Source organism: Marmota flaviventris, chromosome 2 (assembly GCF_047511675.1).
Source record: "Marmota flaviventris isolate mMarFla1 chromosome 2, mMarFla1.hap1, whole genome shotgun sequence".
Lineage (NCBI taxonomy): Eukaryota > Metazoa > Chordata > Mammalia > Rodentia > Sciuridae > Marmota > Marmota flaviventris.
Genome location: NC_092499.1, coordinates 178,336,955 through 178,363,949, shown reverse-complemented (window position 1 = coordinate 178,363,949; position 26,995 = coordinate 178,336,955). Strand labels below are relative to the sequence as shown.

Sequence of the window (26,995 nt, the reverse complement as noted above, 5' to 3'; positions counted from 1 at the left end):
GACAGACCATCTCCTCTAGAGGCAATGGGAGAAATATGCCTTGGACTGACCCCATCTTTCTGTCACAAGCCTAGAGAGGAATGTATCCCTCTTCTCTGTGGCCCCCAGTGCTTATGGCTCCCCAGCTCTTTGAACACACCAAAGACACTCTACCTTGTTGACATCTGTGAAGCCGAGCCGGTAGCCATGTTCAAACTGCACATCTTTTTCTTTCTTCTTGTCATCACTGTCGCGGTTGGAGTAGAGCTCCAGCCGGGTGGCCACAGGCAGGTTATCGGCAATGCTGGAAACCCAAGGCCCCACTCAGTCCCTCTGGACCGCCTCTCCCATCAGCTCCCTCCCCTAAGTGACTGCGAGGCCAACAGGAGGCAGAGGACAACTTACAGGTGGACATAGTAGTCTTCCGTGATGCGCTCAGCCACCAGCCGGCTCTGCTCCACTGTCAGGGTCACTGGCTTGTTGGCCTGGCTGCATAGAACTTCACACTTCTTCTCACTGTTCATGAGAACCTGGAAAGGGGTGTTGACAATCCGGTCCCCTCTCAGCACCTCTCCTGCCATAAGAGAGACAGATCGAGCTCAGAGTCTCAGCCCTGAGTTTGCTGAGGTCAGCAGAGTCACAAGTCGTGGGACGGCAGGGCAAAATGGACTTCCCAGGACTTCAGCAGTGCCTTGACCTGGTCAATGCTCTGTCTCATCTGTTTGTGCCCAGCCTGCCCATCTAACAGGCCCTCTGTCGTCCTTCCTTCCTCCTTTGAGTTCTAGTACCAGCCTATCAGAGCTCATCACATGACCACACACCTGGACCTGGGGTGCCATGCCCTGTCCCACATGCCTGGCTACACACTCAGCTTCCCTTACACCCTCTCTGAGATGCCCTTCCTGACCTCATCAGCACAGTGTTCTTTACTTTCCCCCAGTCTCCTGTGCAGAGCAGAGGCAGCATCGTGTACTGAAGAGATAGCTGACTTCAGGCTATCTGCTGTTGTGCCCTGCCTCTGCCACTTACTAGGTTAACAGTCTTGGTAATTCACTTAACTTTGCTGAGCCTCAATTTCCTTATCCATAAAATGGGATAATAACAGTACCCATCTCACAGAGTTACAGTGAGAAATGGAGTTACAGTGAGACAAGTAAAGTCCAGGCACACAGAAGGCAGGCCAAGGATACCATTTTTTTTTTTTTAAATTTGTTTTAATTAGTTACACATGACAGTACAATGATCTTGACATATCATACATTTGAATCAGATGGGGGTATAATTTCTCATTTTTCTGAGTGCACAGGTTGCAGAATCACATTGGTCATGCAGTCACGTATTTACCCACAGCAATAATAATGTCCATTTTTATTCTGCTATCCTTCCATTCCGCCCTTCCCCTCCCCTCCCATCCCTCCCATCACTTCTCTCTACCCAATTTAATGTGACCCACTTCTTTCTTTTCCCCTCACATTGTCATACCTGTATTCTGTATAACGAAGGGGGTCTCCTTCCCTCTTCCATGCAATTCCCCTTCTCCTTCCCTTACCCTCCCACCTCTGTTCCCTATCTAGAGGTAATTTTCTTCACATGCTCCTCTTCCCTATCCCATTTTGAGTCACCCCCTTATATCAGAGAAGACATTCGGCATTTGTTTTTTTTTGGGATTGGCTAACTTCACTTAGCATAATATGCTCTAGTGCCATCCATTTCCCTGCAAATGCCATGATCTTGTTATTTTTTAGTGCTGAGTAATATTCCATTGTGTATAAATGCCACATTTTTTAAATCCATTCATCCATTGAAGGGCATCTAGGTTGGCTCCACAGTCTAGCTATTGTGAATTGTGCTGCTATAAACATTGATGTGGCTGTGTCCTACAGTATGCCGTTTTTAGGTCTTTTGAGTATAGCCCAAGAAGAGGAATAGCTGGATCAAATGGTGGTTCCATTCCCAGTTTTCCAAGGAATCTCCACACTGCTTTCCAAATTGGCTGCACCAATTTGCAGTCCCACCAGCAATGTGTGACTGTACCTTTTTCCCTGCATCCTCGCCAGCACTTGTTGTTTGACTTCATAATGGCTGCCATTCTTATTGGAGTGAGATGGTATCTTAGAGTAGTTTTAATTTTCATTTCTCTGATTGCTAGCGATGGTGAGCATTTTTTCATGTATTTGTTGATTGATTGTATATCCTCTTCTGAGAAGTGTCTGTTCAGGTCCTTGGCCTATTTTTGATTGGGTTATTTGCTTTTTTGTTGTTTAACTTTTTGAGTTCTTTGTATACCCTAGAGGTTAGAGCTTTTATTTATTTATTTATTTTTTTTTAAATTTTTAATTTTTTATTGTGGGTTGTTCAAAACATTACAAATTTCTTGACATATCATATTCCACACTTTGATTCAAGTGGGTTATGAACTCCCACCTTCACCCCATACACAGATTGCAGAATCACATCAGTTACACATCCATTGATTTACATATTGCCATACTAGTGTCTGTTGTGCTCCGCTGCCTTTCCCATCCTCCACCCTCCCCCCTCCCCACCTCTCCCCTCCCCGAGGTTAGAGCTTTATCTGATGTGTGAGGGGTAAAAATTTGTTCCCAGGATGTAGGCTCCCTATTCACTTCACATATTATTTCTCTTGCTGAGAAAAAACTTTTTAGTTTGAATTCGTCCCATTTGTTGATTCTTGGTTTTAATTCTTGTGCTATAGGTGTCTTATTAAGAAACTTGGGGCCTAACCCCACGTGATGGAGATTAGGGCTTACTTTTTCTTCTATTAGACGCAGAGTCTCTAGTTTGATTCCTAGATCCTTGATCCATTTTGAGTTAACTTTTGTGCATGGTGAGAAATAGGGATTCAATTTCATTTTGTTGCATACGGATTTCCAGTTCTCCCAGCACCATTTATTGAAGACGCTATCCTTTCTCCATTGCATGCTTTTAGCACCTTTGTCTAATATAAGGTAGTTGTAATTTTGTGGGTTGGTCTCTGTGTCCTCTATTCTGTACCATTGGTCTACCAGCCTGTTTTGGTGCCAGTACCATGCTGTTTTTGTTACTATTGCTCTGTAGTATAGTTTAAGATCTGGTATAGCGATACCACCTGCTTCACTCTTCCTCCTTAGAATTGCTTTAGCTATTCTGGGTCTCTTATTCCAGATGAATTTCATAATTGCTTTTTCTATTTCTGTGAGGAATGCCGTTGGGGAGGATACCATTTTTATCATCAGCAATACCCCTGCACCTTTTCATATGTCAGCAATGTTATTTAAAAAAAAAAATTTTTTTTAAGTCGTAGTTGGTTCAATATCTTTATTTATTTATTTATTTTTATGAGGCTGAGGATCGAACCCAGTACCTCACACATGCAAGGCAAGTGCTCTACCACTGAGCTACAGCCCCAGCCCCAGCAATGTTATTTTGTACACTGTGTTAATATATTTGTGATTCTGCCTCTTCTATCTGATCATGAGCTTTTTGAGGGGAGACACTATTTCCTGTTTATCTCTGTGTCTTTAGATCCTGGTTAGGCAGAGAAGAAAGCAGGGTGAAATCGAGCACTTGACATTTTTAGCCAAAACATCTTTTTGCTTAATGAACCGGCACACCCCTTGCAAGACTGTCTGTCTTCAGTAACCTGCTGCCAGATGTCATACAGACAGGCACTGAGCAATTAGGGAGGTCACCTAAACTCTACTGAGCTTTCATCCTGAGCTGCTCAACAATTCTACTGTGATGATGTGAAACTGGAGCAAACTGAAGGAGAGCGCCCAGTACCAACAGGCAGGACGAATGCCCCCACGTGCACTTGTTCTAACACTTGCGTACCAGTGTGGATCTGCTTGATACAGCTGTCTGCCTTGTCACCTAGTCATTTGTTTCTCCATCATAAACACTTACTTACTTGCCAAGGCTTTGAAGCTACAATGTTAGACAATGTTACGGTATGCGGGAAGTTGGACCACGATCAATAATCAGCAAAATGAGAATATACTGTACAACTGCTGTGGAGAGTGGAGTGGGTCTAGGAAAGGCTCCACGAGGAAGTGGGGCCTGAAGTGACTTTAAAGGAAGGGAGGAGTTAACTAGGCAAAGAGACCTGTGTGGCTGCAAATCAAGAGAGCTGGGGAAGGACTAGAGTGAGCTGGAGAGATGGGTGAGAGATGGAATGGAGCTGGACCCAGAGGGCCTGTGGGCCACCCACAGTTCGATCTTTATCTAGAAAGCAATGAAAGTCAGTGAAGGATTCCTGATATGATGGGGGAGATGTTTATCTGACTCTGGTCACAGAAAAATCACTCAAGTTGCTTTGTGCAGAAAACAGAGGATGTGAGAAGATGGTAGGGGCAATGGCAGCAGTCGTGCAGATGATTGAGGATGCGGCAGGAGGTGAGCATGAGGGGAGCCTGGAGCAAAGGGCACAAATTGAGGAGCTACTGAAGGGATAAATCTAGGGGCCTGCTGCAGACTGGATATGAGGAATGAGGGGGAATGATACGTGTTAGGAAGACTCGCAGGTTTCTAAGACCAGGCAGAACCTGAAAGCAGGACAGGAAAAACAGCAAACTCAGATGGAAGGTATTTTCAGTTTGGACACACCAAAGAGATATCAAGACTTAAGGCCTAGAGGAGAGATCAGGACAGAGATGGAGGCTGTGAGTGGCTGGTACAAAGGTGATAAGTACAATGGCAGTGCTCAATGAGCAAGGCAGAAGCCTGGCAAATGAGCACCCTGGCAAATGACACCTCAAGTGTGGATGGGTCACCCCTGAGGGGAAGTGAGAAGGAGAAGCTGAGCCTGGATGAAGGCCTCTCCCCCTTGTGTCCTATTTTAGAAGACTGGCAGTGCAGGTGAGCCTGCAAGGCTAAGGGATGGAGTGACCCAGTAGATAGCAAGGCCATCAATATGACATCTGCACGGCCACAGCTAAAAGGTCATTTTAAAGACTGAGGACCAAAGAGGGACAGTGGCTTGCCCATGATCATCATGGAGTTGTGATGGTACCAGTGTCCTGCATTCTCTCCCCACACCCAATGCTACTGCTCACTTTCTTGAAGGTCTAGTAGGGAGCTGGCCTGAGGAGAGGAGAATCTGCAGAGAGAGGAACAGACCATTGAAGCTGGTACACTTCTTGATATTTAGAAATTAAACTTAAACCGAGAAAGAGGACATACTAGTCTGAAATGACTCATTTCTAATACGGAAGCATTTTTTTTTTTTTTTTTTTAAATGGGGGTCTCCCTATGTTGCCCAGGGTGATCTTGAACTCATGGACTCAAGCAATCCTCTCAAGTAGCTGCGACTATAGGTATGTACTACCATGCCCGGCAATAAGTATTCCTTGTTCACAATGAGCCACAAGCCATGACATGGACCTGCTAAGAGCACCTACTACCATACCCCAGCAATGCCACAGATGATCCAACACATATGCCACAATATAAATCGCCATCAACATTGACAAACACAAGCACAGCCTTCAGATAGCCCTGGTGAACCTTTCTGGAGAAGGCAGCTGGGACAACAGAAATAACTCTGGCTTTAATAAACAAAAAATGAGTTAAAAGCTCAATTTCTTCACCTATTGGGCATATGATACTGAGTGGGGACAATTTTACTCAGCTAGCAGAGTTAATGGAAGGATCAGGCAGGACAATGAACAGAACATGGTGCTCAAAGGTGAACTGGAGCCACAGCTCCCAGGGTTCTGTGTAAGTGGCACTATTACTAGGTGGTCTACTGGGCAAGAGACTTAGCTACTTTGTGCTTCACTTTCCTTAAGAGATTATACCTCATAGGTATTGTGAGAATTAATAAGGTGAAGCACACAGATGATTAGAACACAGTGCTTGGCCTATGCACAGGTGGTATTTAGGGGAAGGGATGCAGCCCACTTTTGGTTAAACTAGCTCCATGACCTGCCTGTAGCTGGTTCAGGACCCTCAAGATCTGGCAGTAGGAAAACTTGTCATCTGGGGGTTCTGGAAGTATCTGAGCCATGAGAGCCCTAATAGAGAAGACAGCTCTTTCAGAGGCCTGATCAAGAACCAGTTCTCTCTTTCTTCTTCCTAAGGTATGAGAAAAGGAAAGGCTCTTAAGGTCCTAGAGGTCAGGGAAAGCATTTCCCCAGTCTTAGCTCCAGGACTTAACACACAAGTCAGGAAAGAGAGGAAGCACTAAAAACTGTCCTGAGCAGGCACCTTCAAGTGTGGATGGGTCAAGTGTGGATGACAAATGGAGAATTACTTAACTTAGAATGAAATGGCTACCATTTATGGAACACCTGTGTCAAACACTGCGCTGGGTACTTCACACATTATTTGAGGCACCTCTTCAACAGCTTAGCTAATATGGCAACATCTCTGCTTGCTTTAGAGCAAAGGTAATCGCTCCCTCTTTCAATGAAAGGCAGAGCAGGTGACAGAAGCCACCAGAGAGAAGGGGATATTTAGAAATAGAGGGAAGCCAGTCTGAGTAGAAGCCAAGTGCTCCAATTCTGAAAAAGACCAGCTGGGTGGGTTCAAAGCTTAGTTTAGCCATTCATGGTACAACCAAAGGCAAATCACGTAATCTGCAAAATGGGAATGAAAACTGCAACTCCTCTCCCCCAAGAGCTGCTATGAAGATTAGATAAGCTAACAGGCACAGAAACTATGAGCAACAGTGTCTAGATAAGGGTCAACTGCTATTATCATTGCAAAAATTGTTCTGGGTTCCCCTTTGGGGCAGGCTGCAGCTGTGTGAGAGAACTTACCCAGATTCTCTGCCTTGTAGGTTATTTTGCTGGGCTGGCAGAAGGGCAATGAGTAGTATTCATAAGGCAGCTGAGTTCGAGAGCTGGTAAGCTTCACAGCCTGGTAGGAGAAGAGAGGCTGTTATTCCTCAACCCAGCAGAAACCAAGATAATTGCTCTAAGAATCCTCCCCACAGCCACACATATTCAGTACACTTGGTAGTATCATCCACCAAGCAAACTAACTGTAGCAGACATGAATATGGCCTACTATAGTGTCCATAACCCTGGATTATTTCACTTTTCAGTAATTTTAGACTGCAGTACAGATTTAGTTTAAAAATCACAACTGATTTAAGACACTACGAGTCTTGAACATTTTACTATCCTTTGAAAAGATCATTTTATTCTGGGCCTCTTTCCTAAGGAAATATTCCAGATGAGAAAAAAAAGCCCCTAGGAACAAAGAGGGCACTCCTTATTCATACCCACAAGGCCTTCTTACTCCCCTGCCTCAAGAATTCATCCTGCTGCTCCTCTCTGACCCTTTCTAATGACTTCATGCATTTTGAATGCCCTCATCTGTGAGTCCTTCCCTAACTAATCCACCTAAAGGAACTCTCCATCTTTCCCAGTTCCAACCCTCTCAGTTTCCTTTACAACATATCAAATAAAAATGCAATGATTCAGCTTGGTGTGGTGGTGCATGCCTAAAATCCCAGTACACCTGTAATGCCAGATTGGGGCTAAAGCAGGAGGATCATGGGTTCAAAGCCAGCCTTAGCAAAATCGAGGTGAGACCCTATCTCTAAATAGAATACAAAATAGGGCTGGGGATGTGGCTCAGTGGTTGAGTGCCCCTGAGTTCAATCCCTGGTTGTCTCACCCCCCGTCTGCCAAAAAAGCAAAGATTCTGTTTTATGAAACAGAAGCTAAGATTTAAATTCCTGGAGGGCAAGAATCACAGGTGTTTTGGTCATCTTATTAGCCCTTGTGCCTTAAGAATAAGGCAGAGTAGGTGCTACTAAATGTCTGCTGAATGAGAAAACCAACCCATCAATAGGCTACAATATTTTCGTTCAATTCAATACTGTATAGCCATTGAGAATGAGGTATAAGATGCAGGAACATGTATAGGAAATGATGCAAGCACACAGAACACAGCTTTAGAAAGTGCACCAGTCACAGAAAACCCAAACCATAAATAAGGGAATCATCAAAAATAGTGGAGCGGGGGATATTATCTCAGTTGGTAGACTACTTACTTGCACATAAGGCCCTGGGTTCAATCCCCAGCACCATAAATAAATAAATAAAATAAAGCAAAAAAAATTAAATTTTAATATCTAACAAAAATTATCTTTATAATTTGGAAGCTACCCACCAAATTCATATCATCAAAAAATATAAATAATTTTAGAATTCTAGGTCTATTTATTTAAAACTCTTGCTTTGGAATTAGGCATTTTTTTGGACTTCAGATAGGCAATGTGGCATGCATACTGTGGGTTTCATAACATCCCCAGATGGGTCCGGAGTAGTACCTCATGGTCCATGACTATTTGTGAAGAGAAATGTAAAAACATTCATACTAAGTGGGATAAATGATGTGAATAAGTAGCTTCATGTTAGTTGAGGTCAGGTCTTGCCTCCAGTAGCTTAGAAAAACCTTGGGTGTCAGTGGGAGAAAGTATTGCAATGGTAAAGAGATGGGGCCTGAAATACATTCTGTATCTTTCTTAACCATGTGACCTTGGGAAACTGGTTCATTTGCCCAGGCCTTGTCCGTATCTATAAAATGTACAGAAAATCTGTAAAACATACTTTGCCTTAGAGCATTCTTAAATAGGGGACATCCTGAGCTAAGCCAGGCCCAAAACCTGGCATGTAAATAACCCTCAGTAAATGTTATTTTATTTTTATTGTTTTCTCAAGATACGAGTCTGTCTCTAAGGAAGATACTTACAATATATAAACAATATGAGCAGATGCTATGAGTTCCACAGAGAAAGCCGGTAACTGAGAGGAGGATGGAGCAGATTAAAGAGGGAGTCAGAAATGCCACATAAGAAGAGGCAAGTGGAGTGAGACAAGAGACAGAGATGGACGTGGACACACACACACACACACCCCCACACACACACCCCCACACACACACCCCCTTGACAGAGAGAGAAGGAGATAAAAGAGATCTGCATGAATTCAATCAAACAGAGAGAAACGGAACAAAGCAGAAGCACAGAGAGGTCACTCAACAGGACAGCCAGAGACACAGAGACAGAGATGAAGAGGCAGGACAGAATTCCCGGAATGCACGCTCCAGGGCACTCGACTTTGGGTCAGGAAGCATGCACTGAGCTCTCTTTTTCTCAGTGTCAATGGCAGTCATCTGTGTTCTCCGTAACCACAGGATGGACATGAACAGCTCACCACACACTCCAGCCTGACTGTCTAGTGAGGCTCCAATAGTGCAGAAACATACCTTGATTTCTACTGGGTCGTTCTGGTGGAAGTTGATTGGTGCAACCCCAGGGACGTAGAAGGCGTTCGTTTCACACTTGAGAGAGAGAAGTAACAGGGACCACGGCAACCATACCTGTTCAGAAGAAAGGGCACAGATGGAATGGGGGAAAGAAGTGAACTTTCTCCTACAGCAGACTACCCTCATGCCTGCTTCCAATGAGCCAGTGTCCCTTCCCCTTTGGGAAGGCTGCGCCCTTGTAAATGTTGTCTCCCAAATCCCCAATAATGGGCATGGTAGTACACAACTGTAATGTCGGCTACTTGGGAGGCTGAGGGAACACTTGAGCACAGGAGTTCGAGGAGAGCCTGGACAACATAGTAAGACTTTGTCTCTTAAAACAAAAGAAAAAAAACAAGCTACAAAATGATTCTGTACTTCCAGAAATATGCCACAGAATGGATCAGGTAATCAACATCTGGGCAACACTGCCACACAGGAGCCACACCTCCCTGCTTCTGGATCAGTGGGTTTTTTGTCAGCACTAGGGATTGAACCAGGTGCACTTAACCACTGAGCCACATCCCCACTCCCTGACTCCCTTTTTTGAGACAGGACCTTGCTAAATTGTTGAGATTGGCTTTGAATTTGCAATCCTCCTGCCACAGCCTCCCAAGACACTGGAATTACAGGCATGTGCCACTGTGCCTGGCCTAGATCACACTGTTCCTTTAACCACTTCATATATATCACTTTCCACTACAGCTCACAGGAAGTAAAGCTCCATAATGTTCCCATTTCTCTTTATATCAACAGCCTCTCCTTGTCAAGATGCTCCTACGTTACCATTTTTCTATGAGCCTTCTCCCAAAATGGAACAGGCCTCATCACCTCCTACCCTCCTCAGCTCCAGCCACAGGGACCCTCTAGCTTTCCCTTGACCCCAAGCCCTTCCCTAAGCCTCAGGGCCTTCACCTTTACTGTTTCTTCTGCCAGAAGGCTTCTCCCACATCTGCATGGCTCCCACATTCCTTATTTCACTCAGGTATCTCGAATGTCACCTCCTCAGACAAGATTCTATCTAAAATAGTATCCTTATGGTTCCCATGACCCATTTCTCTAGTCCCTTACTCTACTTTATTATTATTCCTGGATTTATCTACTTGACATGGATGATACAGATTTATTTGTATATTATATGTCCCCTCCACTTGGACATAATTTCTCCAGTACCATGAATAGTGCCTGGCACAGAGCAGGCACTCAGTAAATATCTGCATGTAGGATATGCACGTGGGAATCCAAGGCAAGCGAGACCAATTTCTGACCTCAATAGGTCTGCCCATCAAAGCTTCCCTTTCCCTCCATTAATATCAGCACTTTACCTGTTCCAGGAACTAGAAGAGTTGCCTCCTTCTGCTCCTCTGCCTGGTCTGAACAAGGAACTTTCATCATCCACACATCTGAGTCACCAGCTTGATTGTTTCTGTATCTGCCTTCTTTTCCCCCTTCACTGCTACTCTATTTCAGATGCTAGTTTCTTCCCACTCAGACATTGGCTACAGCTGACTCATTACTTTGCTGCGGCAGTCCCTCCATCCACCAAGTTATTCCCAGCCCCCAAAGACATACTCATGAATCTTTCTGAAGTCCAGTTTTGCAGGCAGTCACTGACTACCAAGAACACACTCATCTGTGTCTTTACCTGGACTATAAGTGGAAAAACAATGGCTTTAGAAGTTTTAGGTTCTAGCTGGGGGCAATGGTACATGCCTAAAGTCCTAGCTACTTGGGAGGCTGGGTCAGGAGGACTGCTTGAGCCCAGGAATTTGAGGCCAGCTTAGGCAACATAGAGAGATTCCATCTCAAAGACAAAAAAAATTAAGGTTCTGAGTTCAGTGTACTTTCTGTAGATACACAGCTTGGTCAAAGTCTTAAAAGTACCAGGCATGGTGGCATACACCTGTAATCCCAATGGCTCAGAAGGTGAGGCAGGAGGATTACAAGTTCAAAACCAGCCTCAGCAACTTAGCGAGGCTCTTAGCAACTTAGTGAGACCCTGTCTCAAAATTTAAAAAAGGGCTGAGGACATGGCTTGGTGATTAAGCACCCCTGGGTTCAATCCCTGATACCAAAAACAAAAGAACAACAACAACAAAAAGTCTTAAAAGCAATACATTCACAGTGTTTCTCTTCAGGTTTGATGTACACTTTTATTAGTATCTAATACCATTATGAAATAAAAGTTTGACCCTGATAAAAATAGCAACATTGGCCAAGATAGGTATACTGTATTTGGTAGTCAGGAAGTAGACAGAATAGGGAGAACAGAAAAATCTTTAAAAGAAGGTAGAAAATTGATTCAAGGGACAGAATTCCACACTGAAAGGCAGAACCCCTCCCCACCCCGCCGACTGGACCCAGTGGTGGTGCTCTCCCACTCAGCTCCATCTCCAGTTCTTTTTATTTTGAGATAGGGTCTTGCTAAGTTGCTAAGGCTGGCCTGGAATTTGCGATCCTCCTACCTCAATCTCCTGAGTCCTGGGATTACAGGTAGTGGTTTCGATCCTACCTTTTATTCTTAAATAAATTTAGATTTACAGAAGAGTTGCGAAGACACCATGAGTTCCCATGTTATTCTTCACTCGGTTTCCCCTAGCATTAACATCTTTCATACCATGGAAAAAGCTATTAAGAAATAATATTTTGACTCAGTGGCAGAATACTTGCCTCGCATGTGTGAGGCACTGGGTTCGATCCTCAGCACCATATAAAAATAAACAAATAAAATAAAGGCATTCTGTTCATCTACAACTACAAAAAATTTTAAAAAAGAAAGAAATACATGTTTTTTTAAAAAGTAAAACCATTCAATGAATAATTCAAACACTATCCATGGGAAAAATGAATCTTCCTCCCATTCCAGCTACCCAGGGACAACTGCTACCACCAGTTCTTTTAAATCCCTCCAGAGGCATACTATGTTTGCACAAAGGGAAGGTTTTCAGTGCTGGGGCTTGCCTTGACTACAACAAACAGGTTTTGATTTTTTCTGACAGTAATGGAAAGCTGGCTTCAATGTCCGATTTTCTCTCCATGGGAGGATTTCCTCCACTTCATCAGCCATCTGAAGATTCCAGTCCTCCTTCTTGAAAGCTTTGCGGACACTCACTTAGTGGTTAGAATGTGTTTCACTTGAGAAATAAACATTGTCCTCCTTTTTTTCTCTAATTTCCCTCTATATCTGAATTCTGGTTAGCCAAGATATAAGGAAGACAAATCCTGTGTTACTGGCATAAACTGCCATTCAAAAGTCGCTTAAAAAACTCAATTTTTGAAAATGCAGAAAACAATTGTCACACAAAGATACTACTAGCAAACTAATTTGTTTTAGAGAAAGGATAAGGGAAGCAAAAAATTACAAAGAATATCTCCATAATAAACTCGAGTTTGTGAGCCAGGTGCAGTGGCGCACACATGTATGTAATTCCAGGGGCTTGGGAGGCTGAGGCAGGAGGATCGTGAGTTCAAAGCCAGCCTCATCAACTTAGCAAGGCCCTGAGCAACTCAGAAAGACCCTAACTCAAAATATTAAAAAAGGGCTTGTGGCTGGGCTGGGGTTGTAGTTCAGTGGTGGAGAGTGCTCACCTCACATACAGAGGGCACTGGGTTTGATCCTCAGCACCACATAAAGAGAAAATAAAGGTATTGTATTCATCTACAACTAAAAAAAAAAAAAAAAAAAAATGGACTGTGGCTGTGGCTTAGTGGTTAACTGGGTTCAATCCCTGGTACCAAAATAAATAGAAAAGATAGCTAGATAAATAGATAGTCAGGCAAATAGAGTCTTTGAATACTTACACTGACAACCAAAAGCAATTCAGAAATTCAGCTTAGAATTAGAACTAATCATTATACTCATGCAAGACCGGCAGTGTTAGATTTTTTTCTAAATCTAATTTTAATCTAGATTTTTTTTTTTTTTTTTTAGGGGGATGGGACACTTTGCCACTGAAGCCACATCCCCAGTCCTTTTTATTTCTTATTTTGAGATAGGTTTCACTAAGTTGCTCAGAGCCTTGATAAGTTACTGAGGCTGACCTCAAATTTTCAATCCCACTGCCTCAGACTCTGAGTTCCTAGGAATACAGGTGTGTGCCACCATTCCTGGCTTAGTATTAGATATTAAAGGTCACTGCCATGGTATTCTCACATAGTTGGAGGAATTATAAACTGGAACATTTCTGGAGACAACCTGGCATCTGTATCCCAAAAGCCCCCAAAAGTATATACTCAATTCTATTTCTAGTCATGTTCAAAAACATATGGCAAGTATGACAAAATCTAAAAGGGGTTTCCCACAGCATTATTTAAGTGAATTGAGTGATGGATTTTTTCTTTCTTTATGTATCTGTATTTTCTAACAAAATTATATAGTATTTATATAACTTCAGAAAAAAATGAGGCCAAAGAAAACGTCACTGTGTGCATGTTCAGGTTCAAGTAATTTGAGTCTGGCACGAAGAACATCCTCCTGCTGGCCCTAGGACGACTTTCCAGCAGCATCTCCCACCTTTTCTTTCGAAGCCTTGGGGAGATCCAGGAAATGTTCCTGGCCTGGAGAGCACACTGGTGGGTTCGCTTTGTTTTAGACACTCCACCTTGCTTGATCAAGTCCTACTGCCCCGTGGAGGTCCGGACGAAATGTTTCTTCCTTACTTTTCAAGGTGCTTTATAAATATCTCTATGACACTAGAGGAAAGAGAATGGAAACATCACCTGATGCCCAAGTGAACTTTCATACCTATATATACTTCTGAAGATTGCTGCTTAAGTGAGAAATACTCAATTCTCTACTTGTTTAAGGTGCTATTATGGCACTTTTCACGTTTAGTTATGGCCATTTCAGTATCTGCCATCTCTCTCCCTGCACTTCTAGCTTTGCTGATTAGGGTGCTCAATAAATCCTTATTAAACACCAACCAAACTCTGATCTATTAAAATATGAAACCATCCATTCACACACAGGCTTAATACTGTGGTTCTTAATCTTCCCTGTTTCCCTCAAAAAAAAAAAAAAAAAAAAAAAATTCCAAGTGCTGGGGACATAGCTCAGTGGTAGAGCACTTGCTTGGCATGTGTGAGGAGGTCCTGGGTTCAATCCCTAGTATCAAAAAAACAAAAATCTACCCACGCCAAAGTCTCATGCTAGATTACTGGTCATCATGACCAATGAAAAGTCAAATTTCTGAGAGATAGGATCCTGTTTTCAGCATTTTTTTTCTTAGTTGTTGACAGATCTTTATTTTATTTATTTATATGTGGTGCTGAGAATCGAACCCCAGTGCCTCACACATGTCAGGCAAGTGAGCTACCACTGAGCCACAGTCCCAGCCCTGTCTTCAGCATTTTTAAAGGGTCACTAGGTTCTTAGATCTTTGGAGAATAGTATTACCATTTTCTGGAAGCTTGTTAAAAAATACAGAACCTCAGGCCCTACCCTAGGACTTGAACCAGAATCTACATTTTAGCACGCTGTCCAAGTCAAAGGATCACCACTCTAGGTAATCTTAATGTAGCCAGGGTTAAGAACCACTGCTCAGGTGGCAGTGTCTATCCTAGATGATATACACCCCTTGGAAAGGAGGTGCTAGGTTTCTGTTTCTCTTTGGCCATGTTTCAAACTTCCTGGCTGGGTGCACGCCTGTAATCCCAGCGGCTTGGGAGGCTGAGGCAGGAGAATCAAAGCAGCCTCAGCAACAGTGAGGCACTAAGTAACTCAGTGAGACTCTGTCTCTAAATAAAATACAAAATAGGGCTGGGAATGTAGCTCAGGTTGAGTGCCCCCAAGTTCAATCCCTGGTACCCCCCCACCAAAAAAAACCCCAAAATTACATCCTGACAATCAACAGGGAGGTGGCTATCATACACTGGGGAAAGTACTGAGCCTAAGGACCCAAAATACAAACAGGAAATTGAACCCTATCCTTCAGCTCGAAGCTTTGGGCCATCAACTTTGGTTGGTGCTGGTGTCCTTACTTATTGGGATAGATTCATGCAGAAGGGGGGGTGTGGAAACACCATTACCATCACATATGAGACATTATGATCATTATTTCTTGCTAACTAAAAGCAAGTGTTCTGAGTTTCCCCTTCTAAGAAGCCTGACACCAGACCTTTTAGCCTTATCTGATAAGTGACTTGAAGCTGGGGCAGAGGATTACAATCTCTTTATCAAGCCAATTAAATCTAAGAAGTTACTTCAGTTCTACCTTCTTTTGAAACAGAATCTTCCAAACTTAGATGAGAGACCCTGCCCTGGGGAACTCAAGGGCTCTCTGAGAGTTCAGGTTGCAGAGGAATGAAAACCAAATCCTGAGAGACATCAGTACACTTTTGTTCCAAAGTCTTAAACAAATGGAGCAAGTCCACACAGGCAGGACAAAAACAGAAAGACCACAGTGAGAATAATACTCACCCTAAGGGGAAGACACACCACAAATAAAAAAGAAGACAGTTGCTCAGTACATACCAAGTACAAGGCACTGTGGCAGACATGGTAACTTCCAATTTCCATTCACCTAGTCCTGCTGGTTCTAAGTCCTTCACATACACAGTGAGTCATAGCCTTACAACTACCTGTAGATTTTTACCACCATTTTGTAGGCAATTGCCAGTTAACATGAGTCAGAGATTCATAACTTGCATAAGGTCATCCAGCCAGAAAGTGGAGGACAGGTGAGTTGTAATAGAAAATGAGAATGTAACGATGCTGCTGATTAAAATGGCAGCTAACATTTACTCAATACTGATTATGTATCAGGCACATAATCAGTTCTAGTTCTTTTCATTTAACAACTAATCATCACAACAATCCTATTGGAAAGGGACTCTTATAATTCCCAATTCACAGATAAGGTAACTGAGGTTCAGAGAGGTGACAAATATTGGATGAGCCAGGATTTATACCTAGGCAGTCTGAGCCCAAAGCCCATGTTTGAGCCAGTACAGAAATGAGTTCACCAATTATTTATTGACCACCTACTATGTGTCAGGTAGTACCATGTGAGCAGCCTCACAGATGCCTACAAGGAGCTTTTAGCCTACAGGGGGACAGAGACAAGACACCAGTCAATCCCACTAAGTGTCCAATGCTAGCAGCTGGTTAAGAGGATATGAATTATTGGGGAGTATACAGCAACACACCTAGTCTTAAGAGTTAGGGGAAGGCAGGCATAAGGAAGGGAGGAGTGTTCCAGGAAGAGAAAAACACAGGTAACAAAGGCCTGGTGGCAACTGGAAGTTTCTGGCAGGTAAAAGCACAGGCTGTATTCTTCAAAGCTGACAGCGTGGATAAATCACCCAGCAACCTTGTTAAAATGCAGACTCTGATTCAGTAGGTCTGTGGTGGGTCCTGAGATTCTGCATTCCTAATGAGGTATCAGGCAATGACAACAATTTTTGGTGTATGGATATACTTTTAAATAATCTTTTTTTTTTTTTTTAGAGAGAGAGAGAGAATTTTTAAATATTTATTTATTTTTTTTTAGTTATCGCCAGACACAACATCTTTGTTTGTATGTGATGCTGAGGATCGAACCCGGGCCGCACGCATGCCAGGCAAGCGCGCTACCGCTTGAGCCACATCCCCAGCCCCTTTTAAATAATCTTGATGGAAAGTTTTCTAAGAAAAAAAATCCAGGAGCTAAAAATATAAAGGACATATAAAGGAAGAAAATGAAAAAAAAAAAAAAATACACACCACAAAGAAATAAAAAAAAAAAAATGGTTTAGATAAAAACATCTACAACTCACTTGACAAAAGAGTCATTTCTTCAAGATACCAATAATTTATAATTAATGAAGAACAAATAACTCATAACTCAAAAGAATACAATCAGGCAGTTTAAAAACAAAATGAAACAAAAAGTTCAAATGGCTAAGCGCAAAAGGATGCTCAATATTATTCATGATTTTAAAAATGTGAGTCAAAATAATGACATCTCATTTTTAACCTATCAGAGTCACAAAGTATAAAAATGTCTGGCATAGTTTTTGGGGAGAGCAAGTTAGTCATGTATTCTTAAATGGAAGGCAGAACTATTATTGAAGGACTGCCAATGTGAGTTATTGGAGAGAAAAAAAGTATGATGCTCAGGGTCTATGTATAGCATGGTCTCATTTGCTAAATAGTTTTGTTTTTTTTTTGTACCAGGGATTGAACCCACAGATACTTTACCACTGAGCCACAACCTCAGCCCTTTTTTATATTTTATTTAGAGACAGGGTCTTGTTGGGTTGCTTAGGGCCTCACTAAATTGCTGAGGCTGGCTTTGAACTCATGATCCTCCTGCCTTAACCTCCTGAGCTGCTGGGATTACAGGCCTGCATCACCATGTCCAGCTTTAAATAGTTTTTTAAAGAGCAAGTACCAAAACTTGACAAAGACATCACAAGAAAAGGAAGCTACAAATATCTATCATGAACATAGATAAAAAAGTCTTTACCAAAAAGTTAGTAAATTGAACCAGCAACATATAAAAAGGTCTATATATCATGACCAAGTGGGATTTATCCCAGGAATGCCAGATTAATACAATTTGCTGTAATAAATAGCATAGAAGACAAAAACAACACCATTATTGCAACAGACTAAAAAAAAAGCACAACAAAATCCAACACATGGCAATCATAAAACTCAACAAACCAGGGAACTTCTTCACTCAGATAAAGGGCAACTATGAAAAACCCATAGCTGACATCATACTTAATGGTGAAAGACTAAATGTTAAGTTCCCCTAAAATCAGGAACAAGGCAGGATGTCCATTTTCACCATCTATTTCACCACTATGCTATAAGCCAGTACATGGAAGCAAATAAATTAATTAGAAATGAAAGGCAACTACAGTAAAAATAAGTAAAGGGGCTGGGCTTAGTAGTAAAGTGCTTGCCTAGCACATGTGAAGCACTGGGTTCAATTCTCAGCACCACATAAAAATAAATAAAATAAAGGGCATTGTGTCCATCTACAACTAAAAATATTTTAAAAAGAAGAGGTAAAAAGTGCTTTTACTTGCACATCACATGATCTTGTATTTAGAAAATCCTAAGGAATCTACAAAATAATTAACTAGAACTAATAAGCAAATTGAGGAAGGTCACAGACCACCAGATCAACATACAAAAAATTAACTATATTTCTACATACTGGCAGCAATCAACCTGAAAAATATAATTAAAAAAAAATTCTACTTAGTATCAAAAAGAATATTTAGGAATATATTTTTAAGAAGGACTTGTACACTTAAAATTACAAAACATTGCTAAGAGAAATTAAAGAAGACCTAAATAATTGGAGATATTCCATGTTTACGGATTGGAACTCAATACTGTTAGGGATGGAAATTCTCCTCATATTGGATTCAACGTGATCCCTATCAAAATCTCAGCAGACTTCCTTGCAGAAATTGACAACCTGACCCTAAAATTTACACAGGAACAGAAAGGACCTAATACATACAAAACAATTTTAAAAACCAAATCAGAGGATTTACATTATCCAATTTCTAAATATTATAAAGCACAGTAATAAAGATAGTATAGTAAGGATACACATACATGTCAATGGAACAGAATTTAAATTCTAGAAATAAATCTTTACATTTATAATAAACTGATCTTCAATAAAGGTGCTGAGGCAATTCAATAGGCCAGTACCACAAAAACAAACAAACAAAAACAACCTCAAAGTGAACTATAGACCTAAATAGAAAAGCCCAAACCCTCAAAATCTCTAGAATATAGAGGAGAAAACCTGTGTGGATTAGGCAAAGATGTCTTACACATGTCACCAACAGTATAATTCATTAAAAAATTAATAAATAGCTGGGCACAGTGGTGCATGCCTATAATCCCAGCAGCTCAGAGGCCAAGGCAAGAGGATTGCAAGTTCAAAGCCAGCCTCAGCAACTTCGCAAGATCCTGTCTCTAAATAAAATACAAAAAAGGGCTGGGGATGTGGCTCAGTTGTTAAGCGCCCTGGGGTTTAATCCCTGATAAGAAAAGAAAAAAAAAATCATAATTTAGATCTCATAAAAAAATAAAACTTTTATACTTTCAAAGACACCATTAAGAAAAGATAGGCCACAGACTAGGGGGACAATCTTTGCAAATCATTTATATAATAAAGGATTTATATCTAGAATAAATAAAGAACTCTCGTAATAATCCAACTAAAAAACAGGTGAGCCAGGTACAGTGGCGCATGCCCGTAATCCTAGCAGTTTGAAAGGCTGAGGCAGGAGGCTCACGAGTTCAAAGCCAGCCTCAGTAAAAGCAAGGTGCTAAGCAACTCAGTGAGACCCTGTCTCTAAATAAAATAAAAAATAGGGCTGGGGATGTGCCCCAGAGGTCAAGTGCCCCTGAGTTCAATCACCAGTACCAAAATACAAAAAACCAAAACAAACAAATACAACCCCCCAAATAAAAAAACTGGTGAAAGCTGGTGATAAAATACTTGTCTAGCAGGTGGGAAGCCCTGAGTCCAACCCCCAGTAGCCCCCCAAAGGAAGCTAAAGATTTTTTTTTTAATATTTGTTGATTGACCTTTATTTATTTATTTACATGTGGTGCTGAGACTCTAACCCAGTGCCTCACGCATGCAACGCAAGTACGCTACCGCTGAGCCATAACCCCAGCCCCAGAAGCTAAAGATGTGTATAGACTTTTCACAAGAGAAGATATATAAAGATATATGAACGGCTAATAAACACATAAGATGTCTAGCTGGTTATGGAGGCACATGCCAGCTACTCAGGAGGCTGAGGCATGAAGAATACAAGTTTGAGGACAGTTTGGGTAGTAAGACTCTGCCTCAAAATAAAAATAAACAAATACAGGCCTGGGGACATAGTTTGATAGTAGAGCACCCCTGGATTCAATTCCCAGTACTACAAAAAAAAAAAAAAAAAGTTTAATCTCATTTATCATTGGTGAAATGCAAACCAAAACCGCAGTGAGGTAACCACACAAGCACTAGAATGACTCAACCCAGAAATACAGGCAAGCAATATGGACCAGGATGTGGAGAAAGGAACCTCCACATATTGTTGATGGGAATGTAAAATGGCACAGGCACTCTGGAACGTTTGACAGTATCTTAAAAAGTTAAACTTACCATACTAGCCAGCATTCCCAACTCTAGGCATTTACCCAAGAGAAAAATATACTTCCAAAGACCTGTATGTGAATGTGCATAGCAAATTTAATCACCACATAGTAGTTCCCCCTCATATAAGTGTTTCACTTTCCAGTTTCAGTTACCTGCAGTCAATAAAGGTCTGGAAAATTTTCCATTACATGGAAAATTCCAGAAATAATCAATGCATAGGTCTTAAACAACTTTTATTATAGCATAGTGTTATAACGGCTCTATTTTGTTATTTGTTATTTTTAGTCTCTTCCTATGTTTAGTTAATAAATTAAAACTTTATCATAGATATACATGTATAGAGAAAAACAGTACATATAGGGCTCAGTACTAGACGAATATCCACTTGGGAACATCAGAATTTGTTCCATCAAATGGGGAGACTGTTGTAGTTCAAAATTGGAAACTATCCAAAGGCCAATCAATTAGTAATGAAGAAACAAAATGTACTATCTCCACACAATGGAATAGTATTCAGCAATTAAAAAAAAAAGTACTACTAATACATGTTAAAGCATGGATAAATGTCAAAAACATTATACTATGTAAAAGAAGTCAGATACAAAAGTCTACACACCATGATTCTGCTTCCACGAAATGCCTAGAAAAGGAAAGTCTACAGACAGGAAGCAGATCAGTAGTTGGCTGGCTATGGAAGCAGGGGTTGACTATAAGGAAAACTGAGGTAATAGAAATGTTATAAAGCATTGTGTCATTATGGTGATAGCTGCAGAAGTCTACATTTACTAAAGTTCAGTGAGTGATTTTATGGTACCAAATTTGCTTCATAAGTCTGAAGAAAAAAATAACTAGCTGGTCTGACTATCAAACTAGTTTAACAATATAATGATAATTATTGAAAGCTGGAGATGCATTATGGGGATTAGCTATGTTATTCTACTTTTACTTATGTTGGAAATTTTTATAACAAAAAGTTTAAAAAAGTAGCCATATGCATAAAAATGTCCTGGAGCAGTGGTGCATGCCTGTAATTCCAGTGACTCGGGATGCTGAGGCAGGAGGATTGTGAATTCAAAGCCAGCCTCAGCAACTCGAGACACCGAACAACTCAGTGAGACCCTGTCTCTAAATAAAATACAAAATAGGGCTGGGGATGTGGCTAAGTGGCCACATGCCCCTGAGTTCTATCCTGAGTACATTAAAAAAAAAAAAAAAAGTTCTGTAAAGATATTTTAAAAGTCAAAAACTACCTCTGATGAATGGATTACAGGTAGCTCAATGACTTTTTCACTTTATAGCTTTCTAAGAAACTGACACAATTATATGTTTTACTATCACAACATTTTTTTATTTTACAACTTTTATACTTTTTCTTCCACGTACATGGATCACTTTTTTAAAAAGAATATTTATTTTCTGTTATAAATTATAAAAATACTTATTTTCAGTTATAAGTTATTTCAGTTATAAGGACACAATATCCTTATTTTATTTTTATGTGGTGCTGGGGGTCGAATCCAATGTCTCACACGCGGTAGGCGAGCGCTCTACCTCTGAGCCACAATCCAGCCCACATGAGTCACTCTTATTCAAAATAAATTTATTTGTGGGGGCTGGGGCTGTGGCTCAGCGGAAGAACGCTCGCCTAGCACGTGCAAGGCCCTGGGTTCGATCCTCAGCACCACATAAAAATAAATAAAATAAAGGTATTGTGTCCAACTACAACTAAAAAATAAATATTAGAAAAAATACATTTGTATTTTAAGAAGGGAAGGAAATGAGTTGCCTCTGAATAGTGACAATTAAGAGTTAAACTTAAGAATGATGCAGAAAGGAGCTGGAGCTGAAGGTTAGTAGCAGAGCACTTGCCTAGCATGGCAGAGGGCCAGGATATAATCTCCAGTATCACAAAGAAAGTAAAGAAAAAAAGGAGGAATGATGCAGAAAAGATTCTGCCGCCAGATTTGTGGGTAACCAGACAGATCAGCAATTCTTTTTTATTTTTTAAGATGTTGATGTACCTTTATTTTATTCATTCATCTATATGCAGTGTGGAGAATTGAACCCAGTGCCTCACATATGCTAGGCAAGTCTTCTACCATTGAACCACAACTCTGGCTCCATGCAATTCTTCAGCTCAGGGAGTACCACAAACCTCTCTGAGAACCTTACAGGAGCTACAGACCCTGCTCGCAGGGAGGTGGGGAAGTTCCAATGTATAGAATGTAACATGATTCCAGGAGAATCAGGGCCATAGTAGCTTATGGGCCTTTGACAAGACTGCCATACTACATGCTGTTCCAACTAGGACTCCATTATCCTCTGTAGCCTTGACAGCCTGAAAGGATGATTGACCCACAGTTCATTTCTGTATAGAAGACAAAGTAGCAAAGCACTTGCTTCTTTGGAAATTCCTCTGTGTTTTTCTTTAATTTTCAACCGATCATCTCAGTAACTCCCATTTGAGGTTCAGTATGAAAAGTCAGTTAAGTATTTAGCAAACATCTTTTGCATGTTCAGAGCCATGAAAGGAGGGGGACTTCTAAGAGACATGAACTAGCCCATTCAATGTCACTTTGCTTTATTTGGTTTCCAAGTCACCAGACCACAAAGGCAGCTTGTCAGAGAACAAGGTGATGGCAATCTAGAAGGCCTCTTGTGTAGTAATCGTACACTTCATCACTGGCAAAGATATGGGTGACCTGAAAACTGATAAAGCTCAAGAGACCCAAGAATCAAGGTCTTTCCTTCCTTGTCGTTTCTTCTTGGGGATTGGACAATCAGAAAAACCCTACAAACAACAAACAAAAAAAGGGCTGCTAGAACAAAATAGCACTCCTTACCCACCAAATTTTGCTCCACCCAGTTTAAAAAAAATTTTTTTTTGTAGTTGTAGATGGACAGAATGCCTTTTTTTCATTTGTTTATTTTTATGCGGTGCTGAGGATCAAAACCAGTGCCTCAATGCATGCTAGGCAAGTGCTCTGCCACTGAGCTACAGCCCCAGCCCTCCACCTAGTTTTAAAGGTGTGAACAATTAATTTACCCAAAGAATAGGAAGTTTCCCCTGAGAACTGAAAACGATTTCACTCACTCACATTGCTGCGTGACCAGAAGTTAACCTTTTCTTTTCTGGAGCCCTCTGCCTTGCAATCTCCTTTCCCATAAATAGTATCACCCAGCTATACAGTCTGGCCAATCTGAACAGCGGTTCCACTGGGCCTGGTGGCCCACGCCTGTAAACCCAGTGGCTCGGGAGGCTGAGACAGGAGGATCATGAGTTCAAAGCCAGCCTCAGCAAAAGTGAGGTGCTAAGCAACTCAGTGAGATCCTGTCTCTAAATAAAATACAAAATAGGGCTGGGGATGTGGCTCAGTGATTGAGTGCCCCTGAGTTCAGACCTTGGTAACTGCACCCCCCCACCACCCAAAGAACAGTGGTTCCTGTTTCTTCCATGCCCTTCCTGCTGCTGAAAAAGCAGCACCTTCCTCACAGGTGGCTAGATTCTTCTTTTTCTTTTTCAAAGATAGTCACCTTGTTAAGACCACATCAGTAACTGCTCCTAGATTAAAGAAAAGGAAAAAGAAAGGGGAGGGAGAGGAAGAAAAGGAAGCAGAAAAAAGGCTTTGGGGACACAGTTTGCCAACAGTTAAATGAAATCAATTCCCCACTCAGTTAAAACTCCCTGAGAATTCAACCCCACATGAATGAAGGCTAATGACAGCTGAAGAACACTTACTAAGAAGCCCATGGAGCTAAAGAACTCATAGAGAAAAAGAAAACAAAAACACCCACAACCAAATTAGCCACTGGGGACTCTGAAAAATGTAGCCTTTATTTCAGGGCCAATAGACACAGAATAATAGAGACACACAAAAAGACAAAAATTTACTGAGGGAGGAGGAAGACCCCCAATAGGTTGTGTAAGTCCAGGTGAAACTAACCATCCACATAAAGCAATAGACAGCCAGAAATGCCCTGCCCTTCTCTCCTGCCCTCAGGGCTGACCACAGAACTCTCAGCTTAGAGCACCTCCGCACCATTTCAAACCCTGGAGTAGAGTTACAGAACGCCCTCTTTGTGCCAGGCCCTTTTATCTTGTGTATCATCCACACATCACAAAACAGGATCATCACAAAAGGATCATCTCATCACAACAACCCTTTTGAGCAGAGTATCATCCCACTTCAAAAACAAAAAAATAGATTCAGTATGAGATGATGAAAAAAGTTTGGTGATGGCTGCATAACATTGTGAATTAATGTTGGAACCTTTACACTTAAAAATGGCTACAATGGTAAACCAGTCTCTCTCTCTCATGCATGCACTCGCACACACGCACACACACACACACACAAAAGATTAGGAAAAAATAAGGTAATAGGCATAAGGAGGCAAACAGTTTGACCACAGTCACAAAACCAGTACAAAGTCACAGAAGTAACAAGAGTATCAAGAGCTGGAATTCTAGCCCAGATTCTTAGCCCAAGCCTGAGACAGAGATTTCAAACTTTGAGAGCTCTGTTTCATGTGTCAGGCATAGGTAAGAAATCATGTTAGATTGGCACAGAGGAAGCAACGAAGAGGAATGAGATGGAACTGAGAAGTCCTGGGTGTCCCCATTCGTGCTCCATTTGGGAAAGAGTGGTGTCAGCAAATGGTTCAGGGATCAAAGCAGATTTGGAGGTAGGTGGCTCCTGTTATTCGTCTGTGGCCAGATGGCCCTGCTTATCCTGGGTCCTTCCCACCATCCTGCCAGTGTCCAGAGATCAAAACTCAACCTTCTCCAACATTCTGTAACCTGCTTTTTTAATGCCAAGATCAAAGGGGAACTTTTGTCCATGTTGTAAAAGAGAAACCAAGAGGCAACTAAATGCTGGCTCTCCCTCCTCTGTACTTCCTGGGGGGATTAAGGGCACTCCTTTAAAGGGACTCCTCAGGGAAACACATTTAACCAAGGCCTAGTTTCAGCACTTCACCTCTCAGAACACAGCAGCTCCTACAGAGTGTGCACCAGGTGGGGCAACTTGAGAGCAGACAGACACAACCAACACAAGACAACCTGTAAAGATCACAAAAACTATGATCATGGAAAAAAAAATCTGATGTTATAGGCATATTAGCAAACAAAATCACCTTAAAGGCAAGTATTCTAGACCACAGAATTTTGACTTGTAATTTAGAAATCATAAAGTCCAAGTTTTAATTTCACACATGACATACTTGGAAAACAGACCAGTAAAGCCAAAGTGATTTGTCTAGGGTATACAGAAAATGTGATAGTGTTGGAACCACGTCCAGACTGACCCTGTGCTCCTTTCTCAATAGCTAATGCCCAGCCATACATGAGGTCCAAAGGAGAGCAGCTCCCCACATCATGACTGGTGGCAGAGTCCAGGCTTCTTGCCTCCTTGTTCAGGACTTTACCATCCAAGTGCCCTATGATTAGCACTAGATTCCATAACTAAAAACTGTTCCTGTGCTTCTGGCTGGGGGGGGGGGGGCGGGTGCTGGCTAGTGCTGCCTGCACTCAAGAAAACTCTGTGTGTGTGCATGGTACTAGGGTCAAACCCAGGGCCTCCTGCATATTGGATAAATACTCTACCACTAGGCTACAACCCCAGCTCTTTTAAATTTTATTCTTTTTTTTAATATTTATTTTTAGTTTTTTAAGTGGACACAATATCTTTATTTTATTTTTACGTGGTGCTGAGAATCGAACCTAGTGCCTCACGCTAGGCGATCGCACTACCACTTGAGCCACACCCCCAGCCCATTAAATTTTATTCTTAAGACAGGGTCTTAAATTTTATTTTGAAACAAGCTGGTCTTGAATTTGCAATCCTCCTATATCAGCCTCTCAAACAGCAAAGACTACATGGCTGTGCCACTGTGCCCAGCTCAAAAGAACCCTGAAGTCATTCTATCCATTTCTCTGCCTCTAAACCATATCAAATCTAAGCAACCTCAAAACAGTGTGAACTGAGCCAGCAATTCCACTACTAGGTAAAGACCCAAGAAAACTGAAGATATATTCATGCAAAAATGTGCCCATGAATTTCTACAGCATTATACCTAATAGCTCAAAAGTGGGAACAATTCCAATGTCTGTCAACTAATGAAAAAATAACCTGTGGTCTACCACATAGTAGAACATTATTCAGGCATAAAAAGGAATGAAGCACTGATACGTGCTATAAATGGATAACTTTGAAAACATAAGTAAAAAAATTCAGACACAGAAGACCACATATTATAAATTCCCTTTATATGAAATGCCCAGAAAAGGCAAATCCATAGAGACAGAAAATATGTTAGTGGTTGCTAAGGGCTGCAGGCACTAAGAGTGGGAGTGACTACTACTGTTTCTTTTTAGGGTGATAAGAATGTTCTGGAATGAGACCCAACACTGAATATACTAAAAACCACTGAATTGTACGCTTTAAAAGGACAAGTTTTATGGCATGTGAATTATATGTAAAAAATAAAACTATAATACAATCCAAAACAGTGTGAATGAGAGACAAGTAGAGACAAGTGAGACAAGTAGAGTTTTATTCTCTAAATTCAAGTTTCTAGACCAGAAATGCCTACAAATATACTCAATGTACATTTCCCAAGTTCCACCAAAATAATATTCCCAA

At 41.4% G+C, this 26,995-nt stretch overlaps 1 protein-coding gene across 2 annotated transcripts in view; it reads right to left on the bottom strand.

The window, feature by feature from the left end:
• Tm9sf4 (transmembrane 9 superfamily member 4) overlaps positions 1-26,995 on the bottom strand; it is a 49,965-nt gene that overhangs the window by 19,312 nt on the left and 3,658 nt on the right. The window contains exons 2-5 of one of the 2 annotated variants that reach the window (XM_027945361.3): positions 9,202-9,315; positions 6,741-6,840; positions 385-553; positions 154-283 (exon numbers count right to left, since the gene is read on the bottom strand). In XM_027945361.3, coding sequence (XP_027801162.1) covers positions 154-283; positions 385-553; positions 6,741-6,840; positions 9,202-9,315 — 513 coding nt within the window. Of the gene's footprint in view, positions 1-153; positions 284-384; positions 554-6,740; positions 6,841-9,201; positions 9,316-26,995 lie in introns of those variants that run through there. The other variant, XM_027945363.2, reaches the window with a different exon arrangement.